At 32.2% G+C, this 23,118-nt stretch overlaps 3 protein-coding genes across 4 annotated transcripts; 2 read left to right on the forward strand and 1 right to left on the reverse strand.

Annotated features, from left to right (window-relative positions):
- Positions 1–79: 79 nt before the first annotated feature.
- Positions 80–12,085, forward strand: LOC149904840 (uncharacterized). Its single transcript, XM_090107184.1, has 5 exons — positions 80–274; positions 6,432–6,544; positions 9,568–9,728; positions 10,355–10,532; positions 10,947–12,085. The coding sequence occupies exons 1-5, from the start codon at positions 239–241 to the stop codon at positions 11,095–11,097; spliced, it is 639 nt and encodes a 212-aa protein (XP_089963310.1). The 5' UTR covers positions 80–238; the 3' UTR covers positions 11,098–12,085.
- Positions 7,136–8,586, forward strand: LOC149904841 (KRAB domain-containing protein 2-like). The gene has a single exon (XM_090107241.1). The coding sequence runs from the start codon at positions 7,246–7,248 to the stop codon at positions 8,545–8,547; it is 1,302 nt and encodes a 433-aa protein (XP_089963367.1). The 5' UTR covers positions 7,136–7,245; the 3' UTR covers positions 8,548–8,586.
- A 207-nt stretch (positions 12,086–12,292) lies between the features above and the next one.
- Positions 12,293–19,450, reverse strand: Cpr66D (Cuticular protein 66D). Of its 2 annotated transcripts, none has more exons than XM_090106848.1 (5): positions 19,309–19,450; positions 16,726–16,833; positions 16,158–16,325; positions 13,931–14,110; positions 12,293–13,042 (listed from the first exon to the last, which is right to left on the reverse strand). In XM_090106848.1, exons 1-5 carry the CDS (start codon positions 19,381–19,383, stop codon positions 12,878–12,880), a joined length of 696 nt encoding a protein of 231 aa, XP_089962974.1. In that variant the 5' UTR covers positions 19,384–19,450; the 3' UTR covers positions 12,293–12,877. The 2 variants fall into 2 exon arrangements, with proteins under 2 accessions (XP_089962974.1, XP_089962973.1); XM_090106847.1 differs by having other exon boundaries at positions 16,726–16,836.
- Positions 19,451–23,118: the final 3,668 nt, after the last annotated feature.

A 23,118-nucleotide genomic window follows, 5' to 3' on the forward strand; every position in this document is an offset into this window, starting at 1 on the left:
AGAGAGAGCTTACAACTTTAAAGCAAAGTAGGTGCTTGCGCCCGCAGTGTATACTCCCGACCGAATTCCCGTTATAATGATTAATGAAAATCACTTGTTGTCTACACGGGCAGTGCGCCGACCGCACGCCCTTCTATAACCGCGAATGTTTGATTTTTATATTCGGACATTTTTTTTGCAACGAACAGTGCAAGGAACTTATACTGTTTAAATTATTAGTGTAAATAAAATATTAATTATGTGTTTAAGAAGTTCTTTATTTTATATCTTTGTGGTAAGTTTAGAAAACATTTGCGTGTATTTATGGTGTTTATTATATTTTACTTCATTTTTTATTAAAGTAAATAGTAGTTACTAAAATATTATAAAGAAAAGTGCAAAACTTTTATTTTTAAATTTCAATTAATATGACTTTATTATTCCATCTAAATCCTTTTGATTATTAATTAATAATTATTTAGGCATACTAACTATATTTGAATTATTATTTTTATATTTTAGTAACAAAATATATAACTAATTTATTTGAAAAATATTAAGTATTTTATTTTTATTTAACTAAGTACTTTCACTAAAAAAAACAGTTATTTTTTTAATTTAATTTACATAGTGTGTGAACAAACACGGACAAAAAATAATTGATATCATGGACTTGATAATAATAATTATTATAATATATGAGTGCCATATATTTATAATCTCAAATAGCTCGAAATCTTACGAGATTCACGCTCGACTGACTCATTGGTTATGCATTTAGAACGAACGGTTCAGGAAGATATGAAAAAAGGTCTAAGCTGTGGGTGAAGATATCATTCGTGTACTGTTATCCGCAAGTTTGCTGTCTAAACGCATTAACGTGTCATTAGTCGAAGTCGAAGGTTGCTGACCGATGATGTTTCTTCCTACAATTTAACTTGCGAACATAAAGACTCGTAAAACAACTTACACATTACTCCTGTAGAGCCGTATAATTAAGCGGCAAAATGCAGCAAGAACATTGGAACTAAATCCTTCTTTGGAACTTTAAAATAAATAATTTCCTCTGATGACTACTATTTGCAGTGCAAAATGATTAAAAAGTAATCAGATTATACGTATTTTTTTGTATAATAAAATTGCAGTCAACTTCTAGTCTTCAGTCTAATATCTTAATATTTATAGTTCTAAAGGATAGTATAAAAGTGCTATTGTGAAATTAAGAATGTAAACATTCTCTGGTTATAATTTCCGGAACATCATTAGCGTAAAGCTACTGTTATTATTCCAACCACATCGTTGACAAAGCAAGCGATGGCTATCTCTATTGTGCATTAAGAGTCATTACAAGAAAATTCTCACCAAGAAATAATTTGAACCCTTATTTCTTAGAATACAAATAATAAACGCTTTTAACCCAAACTTATAATTTTTAATCTTGTCTCTTAAATATAACTCCGCGAATAGTTACTCTAAATTACAGTGCGACACAAAAGAGATGAAAATAAATGAGGGCGCCACCGTCGCTCATATAGCAACACTGATACTGCGACGCAAGCGATCTTGATACTATAGAATAAAAATCCAAAAATCTATATAATATATATAATCTAAAATAAATACCGCGATTTAAACCGTTATAATTGTTTCATTGTAGCAATAGTGTAATTTAAGACAAAAATACATTAGTATTTTAATTGACCTACCTAGGTCAAATTTTACTTAAATGTATTTGGAATTAGTTATTTTATAAAAATCGGTCAAGTGTTTAGACTGCAGAGGCACACATAGAATCAAACATACAAACAAACAAGCATACATGCAGCTCAAATACATTACCCTCTTTCTGGGTCCGTCGGGTAGAAAAAAACAAGGCGATTTGAAAACCACATATTTTTATTTTTTTTTTGTAGATAAATTTTGTACATTAATATAATTCATCAAAATCTAAATATTCTACTCCTTCAAAGGACTGATCATCACTCTGTTTCGAAGTACTGGCAAGAGGGTACGGGGCATCTTCAGTATCTGTAAATATGATACAGTAAATATGATTTTTTTTCTTATGGTTTGATTGATTAATAGATAGATAGCTGTATGAAAACAGTTATCACTATACTATGTAGTAAAATCTAAACTAGGTACTTTATTTGAGGCTGGTTGGATTGGATATAACTTCTTGACTCAAATTGTGCTGGTCGCACTATAAAATCTAGTTTTTGTTTACATACAAATAACCTCAAATTAAATTGCGAAAACGTAATAATCGCCATACATACATACATTAAACACTCGTTACTAATGGAATATTCTATTTTACGTAGTACTGAGCAAAAATAAATGGAATCTCACCGGTATATTCTGCTGTACGTTTGTAAACGTTTTCCAAATCAGTCAATAAATTTCCAGCTTGAAATTCGGACAAACACCGAATAAAAACTTTATACACCACATCACGGACACCGCTACGTTTAACCTTTTTCATGATGTCTCCTTTTTTATTTAAATTTCTTGTTCTAAATAACAATTTTATCTCAATAATTCTCCACTTCACGAAAAAAACAACAAATTTTTATTCAACTTGACAGCTACATTGCCAATTCAGGGTTGCCAGGTAATGAAAAACGAATTAGTTCCAAAATAATTAATTTCATCTCTTTTATGTCGTACTATACCTACATATTTATTTCATTTTATCATCTATCGATCATAATATTTTAAAGTACCAGTAGAAGGACATATCCAAAATATTAATATGAAATTTAGTGACCTCTATCGCGACGTGATTTTGGCATGTACAATTTCATAAGACCCGTTAACTTGATGGTCAGTGGTCCACTATTATTACTACCTATGTAGAATTCAAATCGCCCACGTCGTGCAATCCATACAATGAACCTAAGCTATGGTGGCACTTTCACTGGTTTTTTCAACAAATTTTCACTTTTTTATTGATTTTAGACTTCGTCATGAATTTACTAGAAATTGACTGGAAATCAAGCAATTCAATTTCGATTATCGATACTTTTTATTTGACTGAGATACTGAGAAAGAAAAGTATTAAAGATGTTTTATTGAAAGTTTAGTTTAGATTTTTTATGCAAATAATAATCTATTCTTTTAGACTTAGTTAGTTCCAAAGAGTGAAATTTTAAACACAATAAGTTTATTGTAGATTTTATATTGCTTACAAAATCCTTCGTTATTAAAATTCAAAACAATGCACCATAATCTCTACAGATAAAATGCACTTGACACACGCCGGATTTTCCAACATGAGTTCAACGACATGTTATGTACATTGGCCTAGAAATGTGACACTGGCACTTTCTTCTTGAGGGCTTAACGATTCGTCGCACATCACTACGTTGCTCTTCCACTTCCGGTGTATCCGATTTTGAGTACTTAATAAAATAACAAGAAAATAACATTATTGTTTACTCTGGCATTTGCGTCTGTTCCTATCTTCATATTCGAATATACAAAAAAAAACTTATATATTTTGTACGCGTTTTATCTTTTTATTGTATTGCAGCACACAGTATTCAATAGAAAATTATATCTATGAAACCTAAGTTCTAGACTAGTTCTCAACGTTGAACAGAGCTATAAGGCCTAGGAATTGTGCCAATAGGCCACGGCACACATTCTGTTTCTGCCTAAGACGCACGTTTGGCCGTGAAATCGTGCCGCCTTCAAATCATAATTTTATGATCGTCGTGAATCATGATATTGTATTTAAAAAGAGATTTTCAATCTCGCGGCGCGGGCGTCCTGTTTTTAATTGGCTCGAAACTTATTATTTTTAGTTTTTTACAGACAGGGTCAGTTATAAGATTCGCTGATAGAGACACGCAAATAGCCTATTTCGCACTAGTCTAGGTTCGTAATAACTTCGGAATGGCAAAAAAATACTAATAAATAATGCACTGACCGAGCTTGTATATTATAGGTATTACAAAGTTTTGCATTTTCATCAGTGAGTCATACAATTCTTGCAGGGAAATCAAAACATGTCTCGTCAGTAACGACTCGTTACTAACGAGTCAGACAAGAAAGTTGTAACTCGTAAGAAAAATTGATCAAAATGATATAGGTACTGTCAAGTTTTTGTTGAAATTTTTAAGTTTTCAAGTGCTTGTCGGTACACATAGAAAGTTGAATTTAAATCTAATAGGTACAGACAAGGTACAGACCACAGTCTTTTGTTATTTATTGAACAAGAAAAAGGCGGGACCAACTGAGAAATGTTTATTGGTGTTAGTTAAACAAGTCCTAAGTAAAGCTATAGGTACCTACCAAAGCTTATTCTCATAATTGGTACTACTTAAACATTTTATGTTTTTCTGACACTGGGCTTGATTGATCAATAGAATAGAAAATATGCGAAATGTTTGCGTAAATATTTTTTTTTTGACTTTTGAATAAGTATATATATATATTATATAAGGACTAATTTTTAAATTAGTACAGTGACAATATGCTCTATTTCCCTGAAAACCGCGCAGGTGACGAAGCAGCATAAAGTAATTATAATTTATAACCTAAAGATATAATCAATACACGCATCTTCCTCATAAATACATGCAATGAGTCATTCGTGGTCATTTCTAATTAGTTAGCAGAAGTTTAACACAGGTCAAAGTCGTAAAGTATAGATGCGCTGCATTTACTTGGCGGTTAAACTTGTTGGACAACGGTTATTTTGTTGTAACTTAGGTAGGTATGTACCTAGTAAGTAAATTTATTTAGTAGACACCATGTTACTTTGTGTCTATGACGCCGCGGCCGACTAGAATTATTTCATGTTTTTACTTGCATTGTCCATCTCTAGCCGTAATGCCAAATGCCATCTTTCTTTCTTATGACAGAAACAAAAAAGTTAACAAGATTTTTTTTGTATTTACAGGATCAGTCACTTGTTTAAAAAGTTTAAAAAGTAATATGCGAGACAATCAATATTAGTTTGAAATATAAACACTAGACTAAGAAAAGAGATGAAATCTAGTTAATGATTTTTGAAGCACTTTTTCTGTAATGGGTATAAAATCTTAAACTCGCGTCAGGACACGTGACCTGATCGAAAAAGCGATGGATATCAAACAAAGTTTTCACTTCTGCCGGCACTCCCGGAGTGCAACCCGTCTTTTTTTTCGGTCTATTGTCGATCGGTGGTCGATCGACTCATGGTTATCTTTGCTTTAGTTATGGCACGAGAGCGAATCGGACATCGCAGTCGCTTATTACGAATTACGATTATTATATAATACTACAGTATTATATAATAATCGTAATACTGTAGTATTATATAATAATCGTAATCGTTAATCGTAAATAATAGATAATTTGACGGAAAATCTGTTCAGACTCGCTAGGAGGAACAAATTTCCACAACATAGGTGACGTTAGCTATGATACCTATTTTTATTCATCAATGTTATGACTTATCACTATCACTACATAGTATAAAACAAAGTCGCTTTCCCTGTCCCTATGTCCCTATGTCCCTTTGTATGCTTAAATCTTTGAAACTACGCAACGGATTTTGATGCGGTTTTTTTTAATAGATAGAGTGATTCAAGAGGAAGGTTTATATGTATAATTACATCCATTAAATAGTGGAGAAGTACTGTTATTTTTGAGGTTTCTAATGTGATGTCGTAAAAAATTACATTTTTTCCGCTTATATTGCAAACGCAGGCTGAACCCTACGAGTTTTATCAAAATAATGTACTAAGTATTATACACATTGAAAAGGTCTACAGAAAAGTCCGCGATGGTATATGTCTATCTCTTATGGATAACCCACAATAACATTTTTTTGTCATTTACTTTTTACGACAAATAATAGCTAATTTTCGAAGCGATTTTCACCAATACAGCATTAATCCTTAACCAATTAAATACCTTGAATACATTGTTCATTTAATATAGATCTATATGGCCCTTTACACCGTATGATTTAAGTGAATATTTTCGAAGATATTACAGATTTAAAAATTGCGGGACGTAGCGTTTGCGGCGGTACCGGCCGGCCGGGCCGCTATGTTTTTATATACAACGTTCACAGTTTTTCTGTAGTGTATTTAGTATCAGCATTGCACCCGTGCGAAGCCGGGGCGGGTCGCTAGTGATTAATAATAAATAGGACTTTAATAAATTAGGTAGTAGTAGCTAGCTAGTAAGCTACTAGTTTTTATTCTGTGGTAGTAGGTAGATGAAGAGTTAAAAATCGACATTATCTAATAAGTAATTATTAACTTAAAATCTTGACGAAATTGCATTGTAGGTTTCAAAAACCTATAATGCAATTTAATAAAAACAAAAAAATAATAAATAGGAAAAACTCATTTACGTGGGTGACGCAGCTAGTCCTAATTAATTATTAAGTTTATTATAATTAGTAATACTCTAAGATAATACTTATTTAATCTTTTTTCGTAATATTTCAGGCGGTAACCATAGCAACCGTGGTGGGGGAGTGTGGGCCACGGTTGAAATACACCTGGGGGGACGCTCTACAAGGCACAGATTGTCCAGGGCCAGATGGTACACCTTATCCTAGGTAAAATTATTTTTATTAAGTACCTAAGTAGTTATATTAAGTAACTAATATTTTTTATTGTATATTTTTACCAAATATCGGTACCTACCTTTATTTTTAGCCCTAGATATTTTAAACAAACTGATTACGCAGGTTTTTATTAGTTAATCTCACATGCAATTACATATAAGTCCATACATAGTCCATAGATATACTTATGGTACACTTTACTGTATTAATGGATACGTATTGAACAGGTATACTTCGATCCCATCTCTTTTTCGGTTTATAGAATGACTTTGTATCAATTATTAATGTCCAAAGTCCAATAGCATTTAATTAATTAAATTTAATAACACTTCTACCTTCTACTTGTCTTTGCTAAAGGTTAATATTAGGCATAAATAAATTCGTTACATTCGCCTTCAACCGGTTCAATCGATCTCAAGCGGGCCAAAACGCGTTTCCACCGGTCGAAAGCGACCCGCGAGTGATTACACTGCGCATTGATACCCCTAATAGTCATCATCCATCTCTGTCTTACAAATGAGTAATCGAGCAACCTCGCCAATGTTCGTACCGTGTTCGTATCTAACAAGTTACGCAGGCCGGTTTCGTGTTACGAGCAATGTGTAGTTTGCTCGATTCAGTTCAGGGCAAAGTACGTTTTCACGCAAGTTTTATTCAAATAGATAGTGTGTTATAATAATATCTCTGTAAACATGTCCACGAAGGGCAATGTCACGAGGGAGGAATTCGATGCGCATTTCAATGAACTTTTGAAAAGTAAAACCGCATTAAACACAGTCCAACTGACTAAAGCGAAATACTTACGCATAATAGAACAGGTGAAAGAAGCGCATTCGAAAACACGGAAGACTGCTATGGATTACAGGCGAATTAAACGGTACAAAGTTTTACAAACTCCATATGGTGAAAAATTATTTCATAACGGCGGCAACTTCTCACAGATGTTCGTCACATTAGATGAAGTGTATGATATTATACACGAATATCACCTCAAATTGAATCACTGTGGAAAAAATCGTCTCGTCAGTGCTATCAAGCAGAAATACAGAAACGTCACAGCTGAATTCATTATACTTTATTTAAAACTGTGCAAAGGATGCAAGACGAAAGCGCAACAAAACACGATGAAATCAAAGAGTAATAATATCACGGCGGATACGGCAGCTGCAGAGATATTATGTGAAGTTGGATCGAGTCATCAAATGCCAATAGACAACTTAATTGACACACATTTCCAGGACGTTGCCGAAGACATAGATGCACAAGAAAATGTTTTCGATGAAGAAATTAAGACCTACCCGGAACAATTCTCCCGTGGTCAAATCGACATACTCAACGTAACGACCGTGCCGCACGAAGCGTATAAATATTTAATGGTGTATAGGAATCTAGTGACTAAGTTCATTCACTTGAAGCCATTAACATCTACAAGCGTCGAGGAAAGCGCTGACGCTCTTTTATCGATATTCCTAGTATTTGGAGCGCCGAATGTGTTACAATCACGAAATGGGTTGTCGGTATCGAAGCAGATTTGTAAAAAATTATCTGGAATATGTCCTGAAATAAAAGTTGTATATGGGAAACCACTAAAGAATGTTGTGAAGGGGCATTCAAATAAAGATATATTGAAGTTGCTTCGTGATTTTTTAAAACAACACGCGACAATGAAATGGCATCAAGCTATAAAGTTTGTACAAAACTCGTTGAATACTTCATTCGATATGAGCATTTGTAGAACGCCCAGTGAGGCAACTTTTGGCTCAAATCCTAAAGCCGGTCTTCTAGCAATTCTAACTCAAAACGACTGTGATAATAATTTACAGAGCGAAGATGATTTGGTTCGAATGTTAAACGAAAAGGACGCTGGCAATGTGTCCAATCAAATAATGCTGCAGGAATCTTTGATTCCAGCTTCATCTATTATAAAAATTGAAAACATGGATGGTGACGATGATGAGGACGGCGATATTTTTGATAGTGATCTAAATTTTTAAAAATATAATTATTAAGTAAATGAAGAATATAAATAAAGGAGTCGATGAAAGCAACATTTATTTTATTCTGTTTATCTACCTAGTTAGTTAGGTACATTTATATTATGTATTATGTAAATTTAATATATATAAATAAATCCCAATTAATATTTTTTATTATTTAAAAATACTATATAGTAGTAAACGAAAGACAGTTTGTGTTTTATGTTTAACACTTACCTACCTACCTATAAGGTAAACTAAAAGTCGAAGTAGGCCAATTGAGGTCCCGTTAAATTCGATACAAGTTTATTACAACCATGAGAACTTTCCCACTGCCGTGAACTGTAAATAACGAACAATGTATTATCCAGTCACGATTATTTTCCCATAATACACTTCCAGCATGCAATTTTTACAAGAATGGTTCTTTTGTAATTTGGTTCATCGTTTAAGGCTATGCCATCTAGTAGCGATTAGACGAACTAAATTGTTTAAGAAGGGCTTTTAGCAGTTCGTGATTTGATTGTAGATGGCGCTGATCTAAAATAATTTAGTGTAATCGTTTACAGAAATGAATAATATAATTATGTTAAAAATTAAATTTTGTTGTATTAAAAAAAAAAATGTTAAAACAATAAATTTTAACGAGTTCGATCAAAATCGAAAACATAACGTATTAATTATTGTTTTCATAATCACCACTAGATGGCATTAAAAAAAATCGAATTATTGGCGCGAAGCTTCGACTTTCGAGTTTACAAAAATTTATTTAACATTACAGTAATTTTTTCACAATACTAGCAGTCCGCCCCGGCTTCGCCCGTGGTACATATTTACGTTTTCTCTACGTAATAACCATCCTCGTACTTCAAGGAATATAATAAAAAAAGAATTAACGAAATCGGTTCAGCCGTTCTCAAGTTATTACCAACACATTTTGGGATTCATTTTTATATTATAGATTAGTAGCGTAAGCTGCTATTAAGTATTCTGTGGTATTAGGTATTCAAATAATATCATTATTCATTGTAATTTCAGGCATTTAGTGAATCGTGCATTAAAATCGGGACCATGGGGTCAATCGTCGCGACAAGGGCGCGTGGCGAGGACATTAGACCCGGCGCTCATGAGGCGAGCGCTGCTGGAAGCGCATGGCGGGTACTCAGAAGGCGCTATGAAACCACCTAATAATAGAACAGGTAATGTTTTTTGTATAAATACGCGTACCTGTAATTATGTTATATTTTATGAGTGTGCGTGTACCCACACTGTATTACACACACTGTACATTTAATTAAGAATTATTGATAATAAGATTAATGAGTACCTAAAAGAAAGACCGCTGGGCAGGATTTGAACTCACCAATCTTTTATTTTTCATTCTTTACTGTTTAATAAATAGTTATAAGTTGTAACTTCTGATCAATTTATTTAAAAATAACCTTACAATAAAGATCCATATTCCATATGTTTCAGAACACGCATAAATTATTAGCTTCACGTGAAAACGACTCTTAGATTCGATTTTGATACCCTTTTAACAGACAGATTAAATTCAATCTTTGTAGACAAGTATCGGCGGCAATACAATAATTTCATGAACATTTTCGAAATTAAAGCTTGCTTTTTATATTTTTAATTAAAGTGAAACTTTTATTACATCGTCTCAAACTTTTTGGTCTGTGTAGCGCATGTCGCGTGACGGTCGAACCGTACGATAATTTTCGTACAAATATGTACAATAATTTTGTGCCTAAGTTTCACTTTTACCGTGGTTTCATAAAACCACACATTTTTTTTTATTATATTATTATATTCTTCGCAGCACGAGCAACAAACCTCCCCGGTGTACCCACGAACACGTGCGGGGGGACCCGTCTCTGCCGGACGCGGTACAACACGACCGCGCCGATGTACGGCGTGTCCCTCACTTCGGGGCAACCGGTGACGATTGTACAGAAGTTCCCGGATTTATTGCAGCAAGTTGTTTTTGAAGTATGCGAGTAAGTTGAAAGTTTTTTTTTTGCTCTAAGTTGGTGTTTTTGAATCTAGATTTAATAATTTGTTCAGTGGTTATATGTAACAAGTAGCTTTAGTTAAAAATTGCAAAAATTATGCAGATACTATGGAAAAAAAGTAAAAAAAAAAAAATCCTAAATTCTAATCCTAATTTTTTTCGATCGATGTAGACTGTAGAGCAACAACTCAGATCGAGACTATGATTTAACTTCGCAAAATAAGCTTATATTGGTAACAGTATTTTTTTTAATGACTAAATGCGGCAGAGCACAGAATTAGTTATTTTAATACAAAATTTTTACGATAAATTTGATGAACAATTTTTTGCTCTACCAACGTCAAACATTTCTACAATCTTTTTCAACCGAAAATTTTAATAATTCACATTTTCTTCACAGATCGAGCGAATGTTCAGTAGTTCGTGGTTCCTGCACACAAACATACGTACCCTATTTATTCTTGGTCCTACCTTTAGGGCCCGTGACCCTTACAGGGCAAGATTATGTACTGGTCGAATCCGGGTGTGTTTGTAGACCAGACCCTATTTAGAATAACTTAGTTCTTAGATATGAAAATTTAGTCCATTTTTCAGGTTTTGACTGTCTTATTGTACTGTAAAATTGGTGAAATGGGATTAAAATTTGTGATTTTTAATCCTGTTTCACTTGCCTTGTAATTTTGCGGCCTATATTTGTAAGGGAACCGAATACATTGACAGATAACTACTAATGCGGTTTATAAAGTATTAAATATTTATTTTTGCAAAAAATAAATCTGATTAGAGAAGGTGGTTACAATACATTGGTAACTTTCTATAAAACAGGAAATTTGTTGTTTTGTCGATAACCTGTTAAAAATTTAAACATTCAAAACTCTACTTAGAGGCTTATAGTACAGTGGATAAGAAATTCTTGTTGTTGCTTTAAGCAGAATTTTTATTTTTTAATAAATACAGTTATTTTATCTGTTATTTGAATAAAGACTGTCATGATGACATTTCCCGCTTATCTAAACGTCAAAACATTATGTTATGACATATTTTGATCTAAGCATTTGATAGAATAATCTGAAAATATTTATTGTCTACAAGGATATATGAAAAATTCAAAATTTAGTTTTTAAAAAATATTTACGTAGATAAATAAAATTAATGGGACCAATTTAATTATCTTATTTTTAATTACACAGACATGCATTTAAAAAATATATTCCTTCCTTATATTCTGTATTATTACAATTTATTCTAATTTTTATTGTATAAAAGTTAAAATATATTATACATATTATGTATAAAATTATTTACATCTTACTTATAGACTGAATGATTTTTTGTTAAATTATTAAAATAGTTTTATATATTTATTTTCCTTGTGATAGTTCTTAAATGTATATCTTAAGTTATAACTGTTAACAAAAACATCGAATTATTGTGAGAATAAAGAAATTTTAAGAAAAAATATTTTGTGTTATTTGACTCTACATTATTATTTATGCTGTGTTCCTTTTTAATACCACTAGTTTTATGAATGTATGTAAATAATGTTTTCTAATTTTCTTGAATTTTATTTTTATATCTGACTTAGTTAATCTCGTGATATATATAAAAAGTACCTACACAATAATAAGTAATGTTTTCAAGGGTTGTGTAACGTTGGTTAACGTGGTTTGGAACACGGAGTTGTTGATATTTTCCGAGTAAACCTTAAAGAAGGTAGCCTGGAAGGGTTGGTAAAATAAACAAAGATTTATTTTTAAAATTTTATTTTATTTTTATATCACAATTTGATGTTCAACAATTCAATATCTATAAAAAGTAAAATCGCAATACGAAGCGTAAAGAGCCATTGGCAAGTGTAAATTCAATCTTGTTTCATAGAAATAGATGTGATATTTAAATAAACATTAAATATTTTTATACATAACATACAAAATCTTTAGGACTTAGAATCAAATCTTAATCTAATAGGTCGCAACTAGAAGCTAATACTTTCTACATTAACAATATCTACGGAAGAAGACGTTTAAAGGATTGAAAAATGTAGTTACCATATAAAAAAAAAATAATACGTGATTTAAAAATATAAAGAAACAAACGTTACCTAAACATGGTGTGGTATAGTTAGCGAATGAAGAATTAATTACAAAGTGAAAATATCTATTCAAAAAAGTTCTAAAGGAACACATTACACAGATAATAAAATATTTTGTAACTGGCAATCAACAAAAGCGCAACAGATAATCATTTGGATAAAGAACATAGAGTAAAACAATTAAAATGAGGCCGTAGACATTGTTCGATGATTCTAGAATGTTCTAGAATATTCTAGAATTATTCGTAACGGTAGTACTGTTGTTGGTGGGGGTTCGGCCGAGGTTGCGCGGCTTGTTGCACCTGTGGTTGGGGTTGCGCTACATGTTGCGCTACATGTTGCTCTTGGAATTGGGGCTTTGGTGTGGGGATTTTGACTACGATGTCTGTAGGTTTGCGGGATACCTGAAAATATTAAGAACGATAAAAATTAGCTATCCATACTAATATTATAAATGCGAAAGTAACTCTGTCTGTCTGTCTGTTACTCAATCACGCTTAAACTACTGAACCAATTTGCATGAAATTTGGTATGGAGATATTATGATACCCGAGAAAGGAGGCTACTTTTTATTGCGAAACTAGCTTCCGCCCGCGACTCCGTCCGTGCGGATGTCGGTCTTCGCGTGGATGGTTTATTTCTCCATTTTGAGTAACTCTGACAATAACATCTTATAAATATCTATTGGACCCAAATACGGCTAGGCCTATAATAATACCCAACGTGTGTTCGCTGTTCTACAGAACAACGTCTATGGATAAAACTGAAAAATTAAGATTGTTTTTTTTTCTACGTATTTTTCCAGGATAAAAAGTATCCTATTTTACGCCCAGGATAATAAGGTATAATTATACCAAGTTTCATCGAAATCGAACCGTTAGTTTTTACGTGATGTCTTCACATACAGACAGACAGACAGACAAAAATTTTTTTAATCACATATTTGGGTTTGGTTCATCCAGTAACACCCCCTGCTATTTATTTTTTCAATATTTTCAATGTACAGAATTGACCCTTCTACAGATTTATTATATGTATAGATATGTACCACGGCCGAAGCCGGGGCGGACAGCTAGTTTTCTATAAATATAACCTTCTTACTAGTGGACTTCTGGTAATATGAAATATTAAATCGAATCTGCAAATGGTAGGTTTTCGAAACCTTTAGCTGAAAATTTAGAAACTCCATATCTCTCATTGCAAAGGCAAGATTAATAAGATCACTACCATACCAATTCAATTAGAAATCATCGAGACATAAAACTACATAATCAAAATTAAACCAAGTTTACCTCAGCCTTGAAGCCCTCTTTAGGGTCGGCGGTGTAGGTAACAGTTCTGATGAAACCATCGCTGTCTACCACGGAGTAGGAGCCCTTGATGACGTCACCGTCTCTCTGCTCCTTGCGGTTTTGGTAGTTGGTGAACTGGTCATCGTTGACGTCGAAACCGAATTGGTATGAAGGATTGGCCTGTAAGGAGGGAAAGATTAAACTCAAACTCAAACTCAAACAAACACTTATTTTATATATAAATTATTTATAATATAGTATTTACTAGTAGATATTTAAATTACTTGCTTCGTTAAATGCAAAAATTGAAAATATAATTAGTAATGTTTTAGGTTTTTTGTACGAAAATAGCTTTTATCAAAGACTTCATCAATTGCGTATGATATGTTAAACAATTCGTTTACTATTCAAATTAATACATGCTATACAAACTAGTGTTACAAATTAACAATAGTTTGCGAATATCTCAGACACATCTGTAACGGTATACGTAAGTTCACACAGTACGTTAACCTTTGGTTCATTACGCGGTTAAAAGTCAAGGATGTATTCCATTATGAAAGTAAGAATTGATACTCATTGTTCAGTTATAATGAAGTTAATATTGTTTTAAAATTCTGTAAAGAATCTGCATATTCAATCCTATAGATACCTTTTTATTACGTGATGATTTTTTGTCTTTGAACTGTGAAGATTGACCCCAAAATCACTGTTTTCTACACTATGTAGTTACATGAAAAACATTTATAAAAAGCCATATATATGACCACAGAGAATATAATACTAATATGATATTTTTCAATTTCTAGTCTAGTTATGAATGTATATCCTTCTACGGTATCAGATTACAAAACCTGCAACTATACAGTACACATTATCTTAGTCCATAATTTCCAACGTAATTCTGCATCAGTACCACGGGATCGAATGATCTACTTTCACTCGAAACTCGCTTGAAACACGTTCTCTAAAAGCATATAAATGGAGCAATGTGTGAGGAAACCAGATCAAGTGATCCGCACGTGATCAATGTTCTTAAACTTTGATTATGTAAAAGTGTAAATCAAGAATTTTGATTCAAGAAGAAGAGTGGTCAATTTTCAGGAACGAGTCTTTAGCAAGCCTTTACTCAATTGACGTTGGATGGTCCTTAAAAGCACCTCAATGAAGAACCCTTTCCACATGTGTAACCGAAATAATGTCCATCTCATAACGCGAAGATTTGAATCTAATGTGGTTGATGTTGCCGTAAACGTGATTATAAAAATCACTGATCAGAGTTTCATATATTATGATGACAATACAAATTTTTACCCGACGCTCTCAATAACGTCGGAAGGTTCTCTATGCGAAGCTCATGTTTCTTATTTTATTTCTTTATTCATATTGTTTTATCACGTGACTTGAGGTATCTTGAAACAAGTTTGTTGTCATGACAAATACGTTGAATGAATAAATTTTGCATTAGTTATGTCTGCAAAGTATTGTATAATGCAACTGTGCCAAAACGATTTGCAGCGGTCAACCTGTATGGCGGTGAAATGTTGAGAAATTACAATTGGTCAAAATTGCCTGGACGTAACCAATTTACTTATTCAACCTGACGATTGTTTTTGTAATACTATTTTATGGGGTAAATAAAGAGCTCTATATTCCCTAGTAACACCATGATGTAATTAACAAGCGAATTTCTTACTGGCTGACAGTTTTATACATGAAATTAAGAATAATTTAATTTCGCACCGTTGTTCAGAAGTTACACTTGTACCTACGTACTAACAAGTATCTAATCATCAAATGAATGTGATGGCACTGTTAGCCTCTTTACAACTAACAATATCGTCAAAGTCTTTTGACCTGTCTTCTCTCTGTGGTTAGGGTCTGTATTGTGGCTGCGGCTTCTACTGCTTATACGGTCCAATGTTTAGACATGGCACTGTTACCATTTTACAACTAGCACTTACGTCAAAGTCTTCAGGCCTTTCCTCTCTCTGTGGCTGGGGTCTGTATCGGGCTGTACTTGGTCCTGCTGTTGGTACTGTTCACAAGTGTCTAAAGTATTTAGATTTTAGGGCGTTTTACAACTAGTACTCACGTCAAAGTCTTCAGGCCTCTCTTCTCTTTGGGCTTGCGGTCTGTATTGTGGCTGAAATTGATCCTGCTGTTGGTACTGCTCACAAGTGTCCAAAGTATGTAGATTTTAGGGCGTTTTATAACTAGTACTCACGTCAAAGTCTTCAGGCCTCTCTTCTCGCTGTGCTTGCGGTCTGTATTGTGGCTGTGGTTGCGGCTGTGGCTGCGGTTGAGCCTGGTACTGTGGCTGTGGTTGGTACTGTGGCTGCGCCTGGTATTGCTGGCGGGGCTGGTACTGCTCTTCACTTGGGACGTTGTATGGCTGGAGGATGGGAAAAGAAATGTGAATACTGCAGTCTTTTTAACTTTCAGATTTATTTTCGAACAAAAACGAAACGAAAGAAAAGAAGGATTTATTTTTTGTAGTTAAAGCTCTTGAAAGAAATAAAAGGAGAGTTTACTTCCCCAAAAGTTCACACTTACCTTTTTAAAAATATCATTTTTTTTGAATTACTTAAGTTTCACACTTAAAATCGTGGTAATAATTCTTGTCTGTATTAAAAAAAAGTTTTTTACTTGATACTCTGACAAACTTCTGACAACGTATTACATTAGCAATTTGATAAAGTCATAAGTTTTCATAACTACAAAATATCTAAACTGCAGCTAAAGAAGAAGAGGAAAAAGAGAGTGTCTGTTTAGTTAGAACTTAATTTCCTTACCAATCTAGCCGGCGCAGGCGCAGCTTGCGGTATGTGTTGGGGACGGGGTGCGTGCTGTTGACCCTGGCCAATGTACTGTCTTAATAGATGAGGGGGTATGCCTTCTTCCTGCTGGTAGAAATATACTTTTAATAATAGGTTTATTTTTGTGCTAGAGGTAATTGAGCATGATCATATTATGATCGTAAATGATAAGCTTTTTTTATGGTAGAATAACCTATCTCACATATCTTAATAACTATTTTAGATTTTTTATGGTATAGGAGGTAATAGAGTAGACAATATTATAGCATTTCATATAGTAATTACATCAAAAAATCTCTATGTACACAAGATATATAATACTTATTATGTTTTTGTTTCCACATAATCTAGGGATTAGGGATGTGCCCATATCTTCTCTGATACATAATTCAATCAAATATTGCTTTAAAAAGGCTTTAAATAAAAAAAAAAAAAACAAATAAAATAAGTCCCAAATATTTGCTCTCATAGAATGTCAATCATAACATCAAATGACTGAAAGTTGTAAGTCACAAAAGAATTTCTGTGCTCGATATAATTAACCTCAAAATATAGTTATGTAACTTGAACCAGTTATGCTTGTTAACTAAATCGGGTTAGCCTAGTCTACGGTTATGTAACTAACGGGACTATAGTTATAATTTGATTAATTTTCATTAATTGGTCTTGTATATGACGTTGACATGCGATGTGACGTGATTCGTGAGTTGAATGCAGTGTTTTATTATTTATTAGTTAATTAGAGAACTGAATATTGTTACTTATTAATTAATATTTAATATATTGCTTTATAATAAAGTGACTCATTAATTAAATAAAAAATACTCATTGTTGATGTTATGATTTATTGGAAATGAAATGAATTTTTTTAAATATTTCGGTGGAATTAATTATTAATAAAATTGATTAGTTATTATTGGATTCTTTAAAAACGACAAAATGCAGTTAAATATCTAAATTTCATAATTTATTATGTAACTACCTATTTTTAAATAATTTGAAACTTTTAGCAATTTAAATGCAGTTTTTCTTGCGAAAAAAAGTGAAAACTGAAATGCAGTGATTACTATGCGTGTGAGGAGGTTCCGATTGTCTGATAAGCACAAACTTTCACGACAATTTTGTTCATTGAACTTGATCACGCAATCTTACTTTGTGCACTATTTAGTATATTGTAACAGTTGTATAGCGGAGGTACCTATATAAAGGTAATTTATCAAAATTTAATTAAGTTAAATTCTCTATATGCTCTACAAAAATTAATCTTAATACTATTATAAAGGCGAAAGTTTGTATGGATGTTTGTTACTCTTTCACGTAAAAACTTCTGAATCGATTACAATGAAATTTAGCACACATATAGAGGGTAACTTGGATTAACACATAGGATAGGTTTTATCCCGGAAATCCCACGGGAACAGGAACTATGCGGGTTTTCCTTTGAAAACGCGGGCGAAGCCGCGGGCGGAAATCTAGTGAATTATATTTATAGCTTTTATTCATAAGTAATTTTTCAACCAAATCATGCAGATTTTTGAGTTAAAAAAATCCAATAATAATTTATCTTTAGTTTAGCTGAGATAAATATTATGTAATTTAAAGGCTGTTATATAATTCATGATAGTTTACAAGGTCTTTAAAAATTAAAACAATATTCAGCAGAATAAGTTTGTGTATTTGTTTGTATAGCTAATTTGGTCAAATAAAATATGTATTAATTGCCAACAAATATGATGTAATTTATAGTTGTATAGTAATTACTAGCTTCCGCCCACGACTTTGTACGTGCATCCCCGTTTTTCCCCGTTCCCGCAAGAATTTCGGGAAATCATTTCTTAGCGGATGCCTACGTCCTAACATCTACCTGCATGTCAGCATGTCATGTTCAGCCTGATACGTCCAGTGGTTTTGGCTGTGTATTGATAGATCACTATATCAGTTACCTTTGAGTTTTATATATATATACATATTATATAGATAGATGTTAGGCTAAAAATTGTAGAAAAATATTTTATTTCTGTAAACCTCTACCGGTAGTATTTATAAACTTGTGAGATTTAAAAAACTAGAAAGTGTATATTTATATTACCGACTGTAATTAGTGTATCTTGAAATAATTGTTTGTGGCTTTTAACCTGCGTAATTTTATGTAGATAATAATACTAGAAAAATAATTATACTTGAAACCTTTTCTCGGCACAATAATTATGTATAATTTTAAAATTACATTGTTGGCAAGGATGCAAGCAATTTGTTTTAAAGACACTCCTTGTTTCCTCTTACCGAATACATCTTAGAAAAGGCATTTGTGATAATTATTTTCTAATTTACCATTATGTGAAGATTTTAAATATTCATACAATGGTATCTCAAACATTGAATGAAAATTCGCTTTTACCATATATTAGAATTGGTAAATTAATATTAACTAAGTGCCAAAGAATACCACCATTACAAAACTTGAAGCTATTATACCGTACCGAAACAATACATGTCACTACACAACAAAAAGCCACACATCCAAAAAGGTTCAGCCGTTAGCTATTCACAATGACAAACCTGTACTTGGTACTGCGCGACGGGGGTGGCAAGTGCGCACCCCAACACTGCAAGAACAACACATTTACGAAACATCACACACAATTATGCACACACAACACGTAAGATACAGTGCGTTGCGAGAACAACAACACTTTATATACATTCATCCCTTCTATTTAGTGGGGGTATGAACGTAAACTATGGACCAATGTTTTAGGATAGGTCCTTTCGAATTGGTGGGAAGAAATTTGTATTGTTTTATGTCAGAATAAATCAATAGATCTTTAAGGACCTGTCCTATTAGCTATATAAATTGAAAAGTACATACTTATCATTTAGAAAATGAATAAATTTATATGACTGTGACCATAATATACTGTCCGACAATGCTTAATTTTTGTTTTAAACTTTTCAGAGAAACTAATGCTTTCGGCTTTACACAGTAAGTAATTTTTATCAATCTTATTTCACAGTATTTTTTTATTAATATTTATTTTAATCCAAATTAAACAGTCTTATCTGCTCCTGGAGCCAGATTGAATATCACGGTCACAGTATTCAGAACTATTGAGTGGTACCTATTGTTATATTTTTTGTTAAGATGAAATAAAAATGCATGAATTATTTACATAGGCATATTACATATTACTCATAGTTACTTAGAAAATAATTTTTCAAGTTTGAAAAACTATAGATACTAACTACAATTTCACGAGCTCTCTGCTTTTTGCTAAAAGTAAAACAAGTACCTACTTTTTATGCCATTTTTCACAATGGAAGCGAAATTCGGAATCTGTAGATAAAAAGCCTATTTCATAAACTGTATACCTACTATCTATTGATAAGACTTTTAATATTAATGATAACTTCTTATATATAGTTTCGACGTTCAGATTGATAACAGATATGAATTAAAAATTTCTACATGAAACTATCCAATTCCCACCGATATCCTGGCTTAGTTTCTAACCCCTTTCTCGGATTTCTCTCGAGAAATTAAAGCAAGTAAAACAGGCGATAACTGATAAGCTACCTATAATTTCAAAACAGCTTTCGTATTTGCGTATTAATATACTTAGATTGAATTTGCATCAATTGATATTCCTTATTACTTTATCTTTTCCGACTTACAGAAATAGTAACTAGTTTAATGTATTTGTTTTAATTAACATGTCGATTATTTATAAGTGTTATGTCATTATTAGCATTAACTCTCACGTGGCTTTAAAATTATTTTAATTAAGTTTAAAATAGTTTTACATATATAATTTATTATAGGTCTAAATTTATATATATATATATTGTATATACATTATACACACTATTTTTAGCCGCATTGCTTCAATATCTTTCATAAATACTATAAAAATGTTCATAATAAATCGATATATTGTATTAAAAATCTTTCACATTAATAGATTTATGTTTAATTACAAGACTTGTAAGGCTAAATTATAAGGAACACTTCAAATTTGGTAAGCAAGAAAAAAATTTAAAAGGGTAAACTGTACATCCTTCCTCTTTAATGATTGTAAATATACAATATTGAGTAATTATGATACTTCTTGATTTATGATTTGCGTAATATATTAAAATAACTAGTTTTTCACCCGCAGCTTTGCCCGCGTAATCAAAGTTCCCGTTCCCGTGGTATATCCTATGTGTTAATCCAAGTTTCGCTATATGTGTGCTAAATTTCATGAAAATCGGTTCAGCAGTTTTTGCGTGAAGGAGTATCAAACAAACAAACAAATATACATATTATTTTGTAGAAATGGAAGCTATTCAAAAATATATAGAGCATACAGTGCGAGGTTCGCAGCCAATGGGCTAACAATTCAATTTGAAGTTTCTGTAGAATTTTCTTACAATTAGGTACATTTTCCTGTTTCTGATAATTTTTAATAGTAATGTAAGTAATTATAAATATTAGAAAAATTATCTTCTGGCCACGACTCTATGTTGAGCTTTTAATTCCTTCGACATGGATGTAGTGTTTCTCCCGATTTTCCTACTAACTATTAAAGGAAAAGTATGTCCTTATTTAAACAATGGTGATTTATAAAATTTTGCATAATGTTTTTGTGATTTTTATTGCCTAATAAGAGACGGCGGGGTTTAAATAGCTTTAACATTTAGCGTTTTCAATGGCGTACTATTATCTAAAGTTCAGATCTTAAATTCGTATAATATGTAGTTACTTTCAATTCATCTGTTAAGATATGGTTAACTCGTTATGAGAAGTTGCAAGGATTTTATATTATCAGTGCTTTATCTAATGATTAAATAATTGGAACATACGTCATAATATACAAAACTTGAGTCGTGACCGTTTATATAAATTTTCTGCTCTCTATATTGAACTGATAAGAACGTTAAGGGGAGGCTCCCTAAATTTTATGTGAATTTGCATTAATATTCTGAAACAGGCACACATACAATCAAAATGAATTTTTAGTATATGATTTATTGGGTCTTTTTCTTTCGATGTACAAGACAGTTACGTAATTGTAACATTTTCGCTCGATTCATTTTTTATTCAAAAATTATGCCTTTTTTAAGGATTATTACATTTTTTTTAAGATTTACTTGGATTTTATGTCTAAAATAAATGTTAACAGTAAGAAAATAGAGTTTACTATTGAATCACAAGGTATTTTTTCTCTAAATCAATTATTACTTTAGTGATAAACGAAATAAGAATTGAGACTTACTTTTCGAGCTCGAACGCGATCAAAGAGCGCACGCGATATTAAACTTTATTACGGCTGTGTTAGCGTCTAGTACCGTAACCGGTCACTCAGTGCAAGAAATTATGTTAGGGAGCCTCGTCTTAAGAAAAATCTGTTCAATCGGTCTTATGTTTAAAATAAATATAATTTATATAAATACTAGTCGCACTAATTATGCCATATTCTGGAATTAATATTTGATTTGAGAACAATTAATGAAACTAAGGTCTCCTTTGATGTTATCATTAAATCAAAAAAGAGCTTTATTAAAACACCAAACGCTTCATTCGATGCGTAACATCAAAATAATATTTTACTTTCTGTCAGTTTAACACAACAAAAATCCATACAATGAAGATGTATTTCTCCACGTGTTTACAAGTGTGTACCAAATACATGTATAATTGTAAAGCACATAGCAACAGTCATTGTGTCCGTTCGCCACACCTCACTGAAATTGGGATAAGGTCATACATCTGAACATGTCTGAACTGTCACACCAAACGCATATAGAAAACTAGTTTCGGCCTTCTCATATTATACCCCAATACGTGTTGTCTGGTATTAACTTTAAATCACTACATAGTATAAAACAAAGTCGCTTTCTCTGTCCCTATGTCCCTATGTCCCTTTGTACGCTTAAATCTTTGAAACTACGCAACGGATTTTGATGCGGTTTTTTTTAATAGATAGAGTGATTCAAGAGGAAGGTTTATATGTATAATAAGATCCATTAAGTAGTGGAGAAGTACTGTTATTTTTGAGGTTTCTAATGTGATGTCGTAAAAAATTACATTTATTCCGCTTACATTGCAAACGCAGGCTGAACCCTACGAGTTTTATCAAAATAATGTACTAAGTATTATACACATTGAAAAGGTCTACAGAAAAGTCCGCGATGGTATATGTCTATCTCTTATGGATAACCCACAACAACTTTTTTTTGTCATTTACTTTTTACGACAAATAATGGCTAATTTTCGAAGCGATTTTAACCAATACAGCATTAATCCTTAACCGATTAAATACCATGGATACATTGTTCATTTAATATAGTCTATATGGCCCTTTACACCGTATGATTTAAGTGAATATT

Source organism: Colias eurytheme, chromosome 11 (assembly GCF_061535395.1).
Source record: "Colias eurytheme isolate Ceu_HAF_F1 chromosome 11, ilColEury1 Martin Lab GWU primary, whole genome shotgun sequence".
Lineage (NCBI taxonomy): Eukaryota > Metazoa > Arthropoda > Insecta > Lepidoptera > Pieridae > Colias > Colias eurytheme.

Coding starts and splice junctions, on each gene's coding strand:
- LOC149904841 (XM_090107241.1), top strand. CDS start 7,246: ATGTCCACGAAGGGCAATGTCACGAGGGAGGAATTCGATGCGCATTTC.
- Cpr66D (XM_090106847.1), bottom strand. CDS start 19,383: ATGTTTCGTAAATGTGTTGTTCTTGCAGTGTTGGGGTGCGCACTTGCC. Junction 16,837..19,308: donor TCGCGCAGTACCAAGTACAG/GTTTGTCATTGT, acceptor TATTTCTACCAG/CAGGAAGAAGGCATACCCCC. Junction 14,111..16,157: donor AGAGGCCTGAAGACTTTGAC/GTGAGTACTAGT, acceptor CCCTCCTTACAG/GCCAATCCTTCATACCAATT.
- LOC149904840 (XM_090107184.1), top strand. CDS start 239: ATGTGTTTAAGAAGTTCTTTATTTTATATCTTTGTG. Junction 275..6,431: donor CTTTATTTTATATCTTTGTG/GTAAGTTTAGAA, acceptor GTAATATTTCAG/GCGGTAACCATAGCAACCGT. Junction 6,545..9,567: donor GATGGTACACCTTATCCTAG/GTAAAATTATTT, acceptor TTGTAATTTCAG/GCATTTAGTGAATCGTGCAT.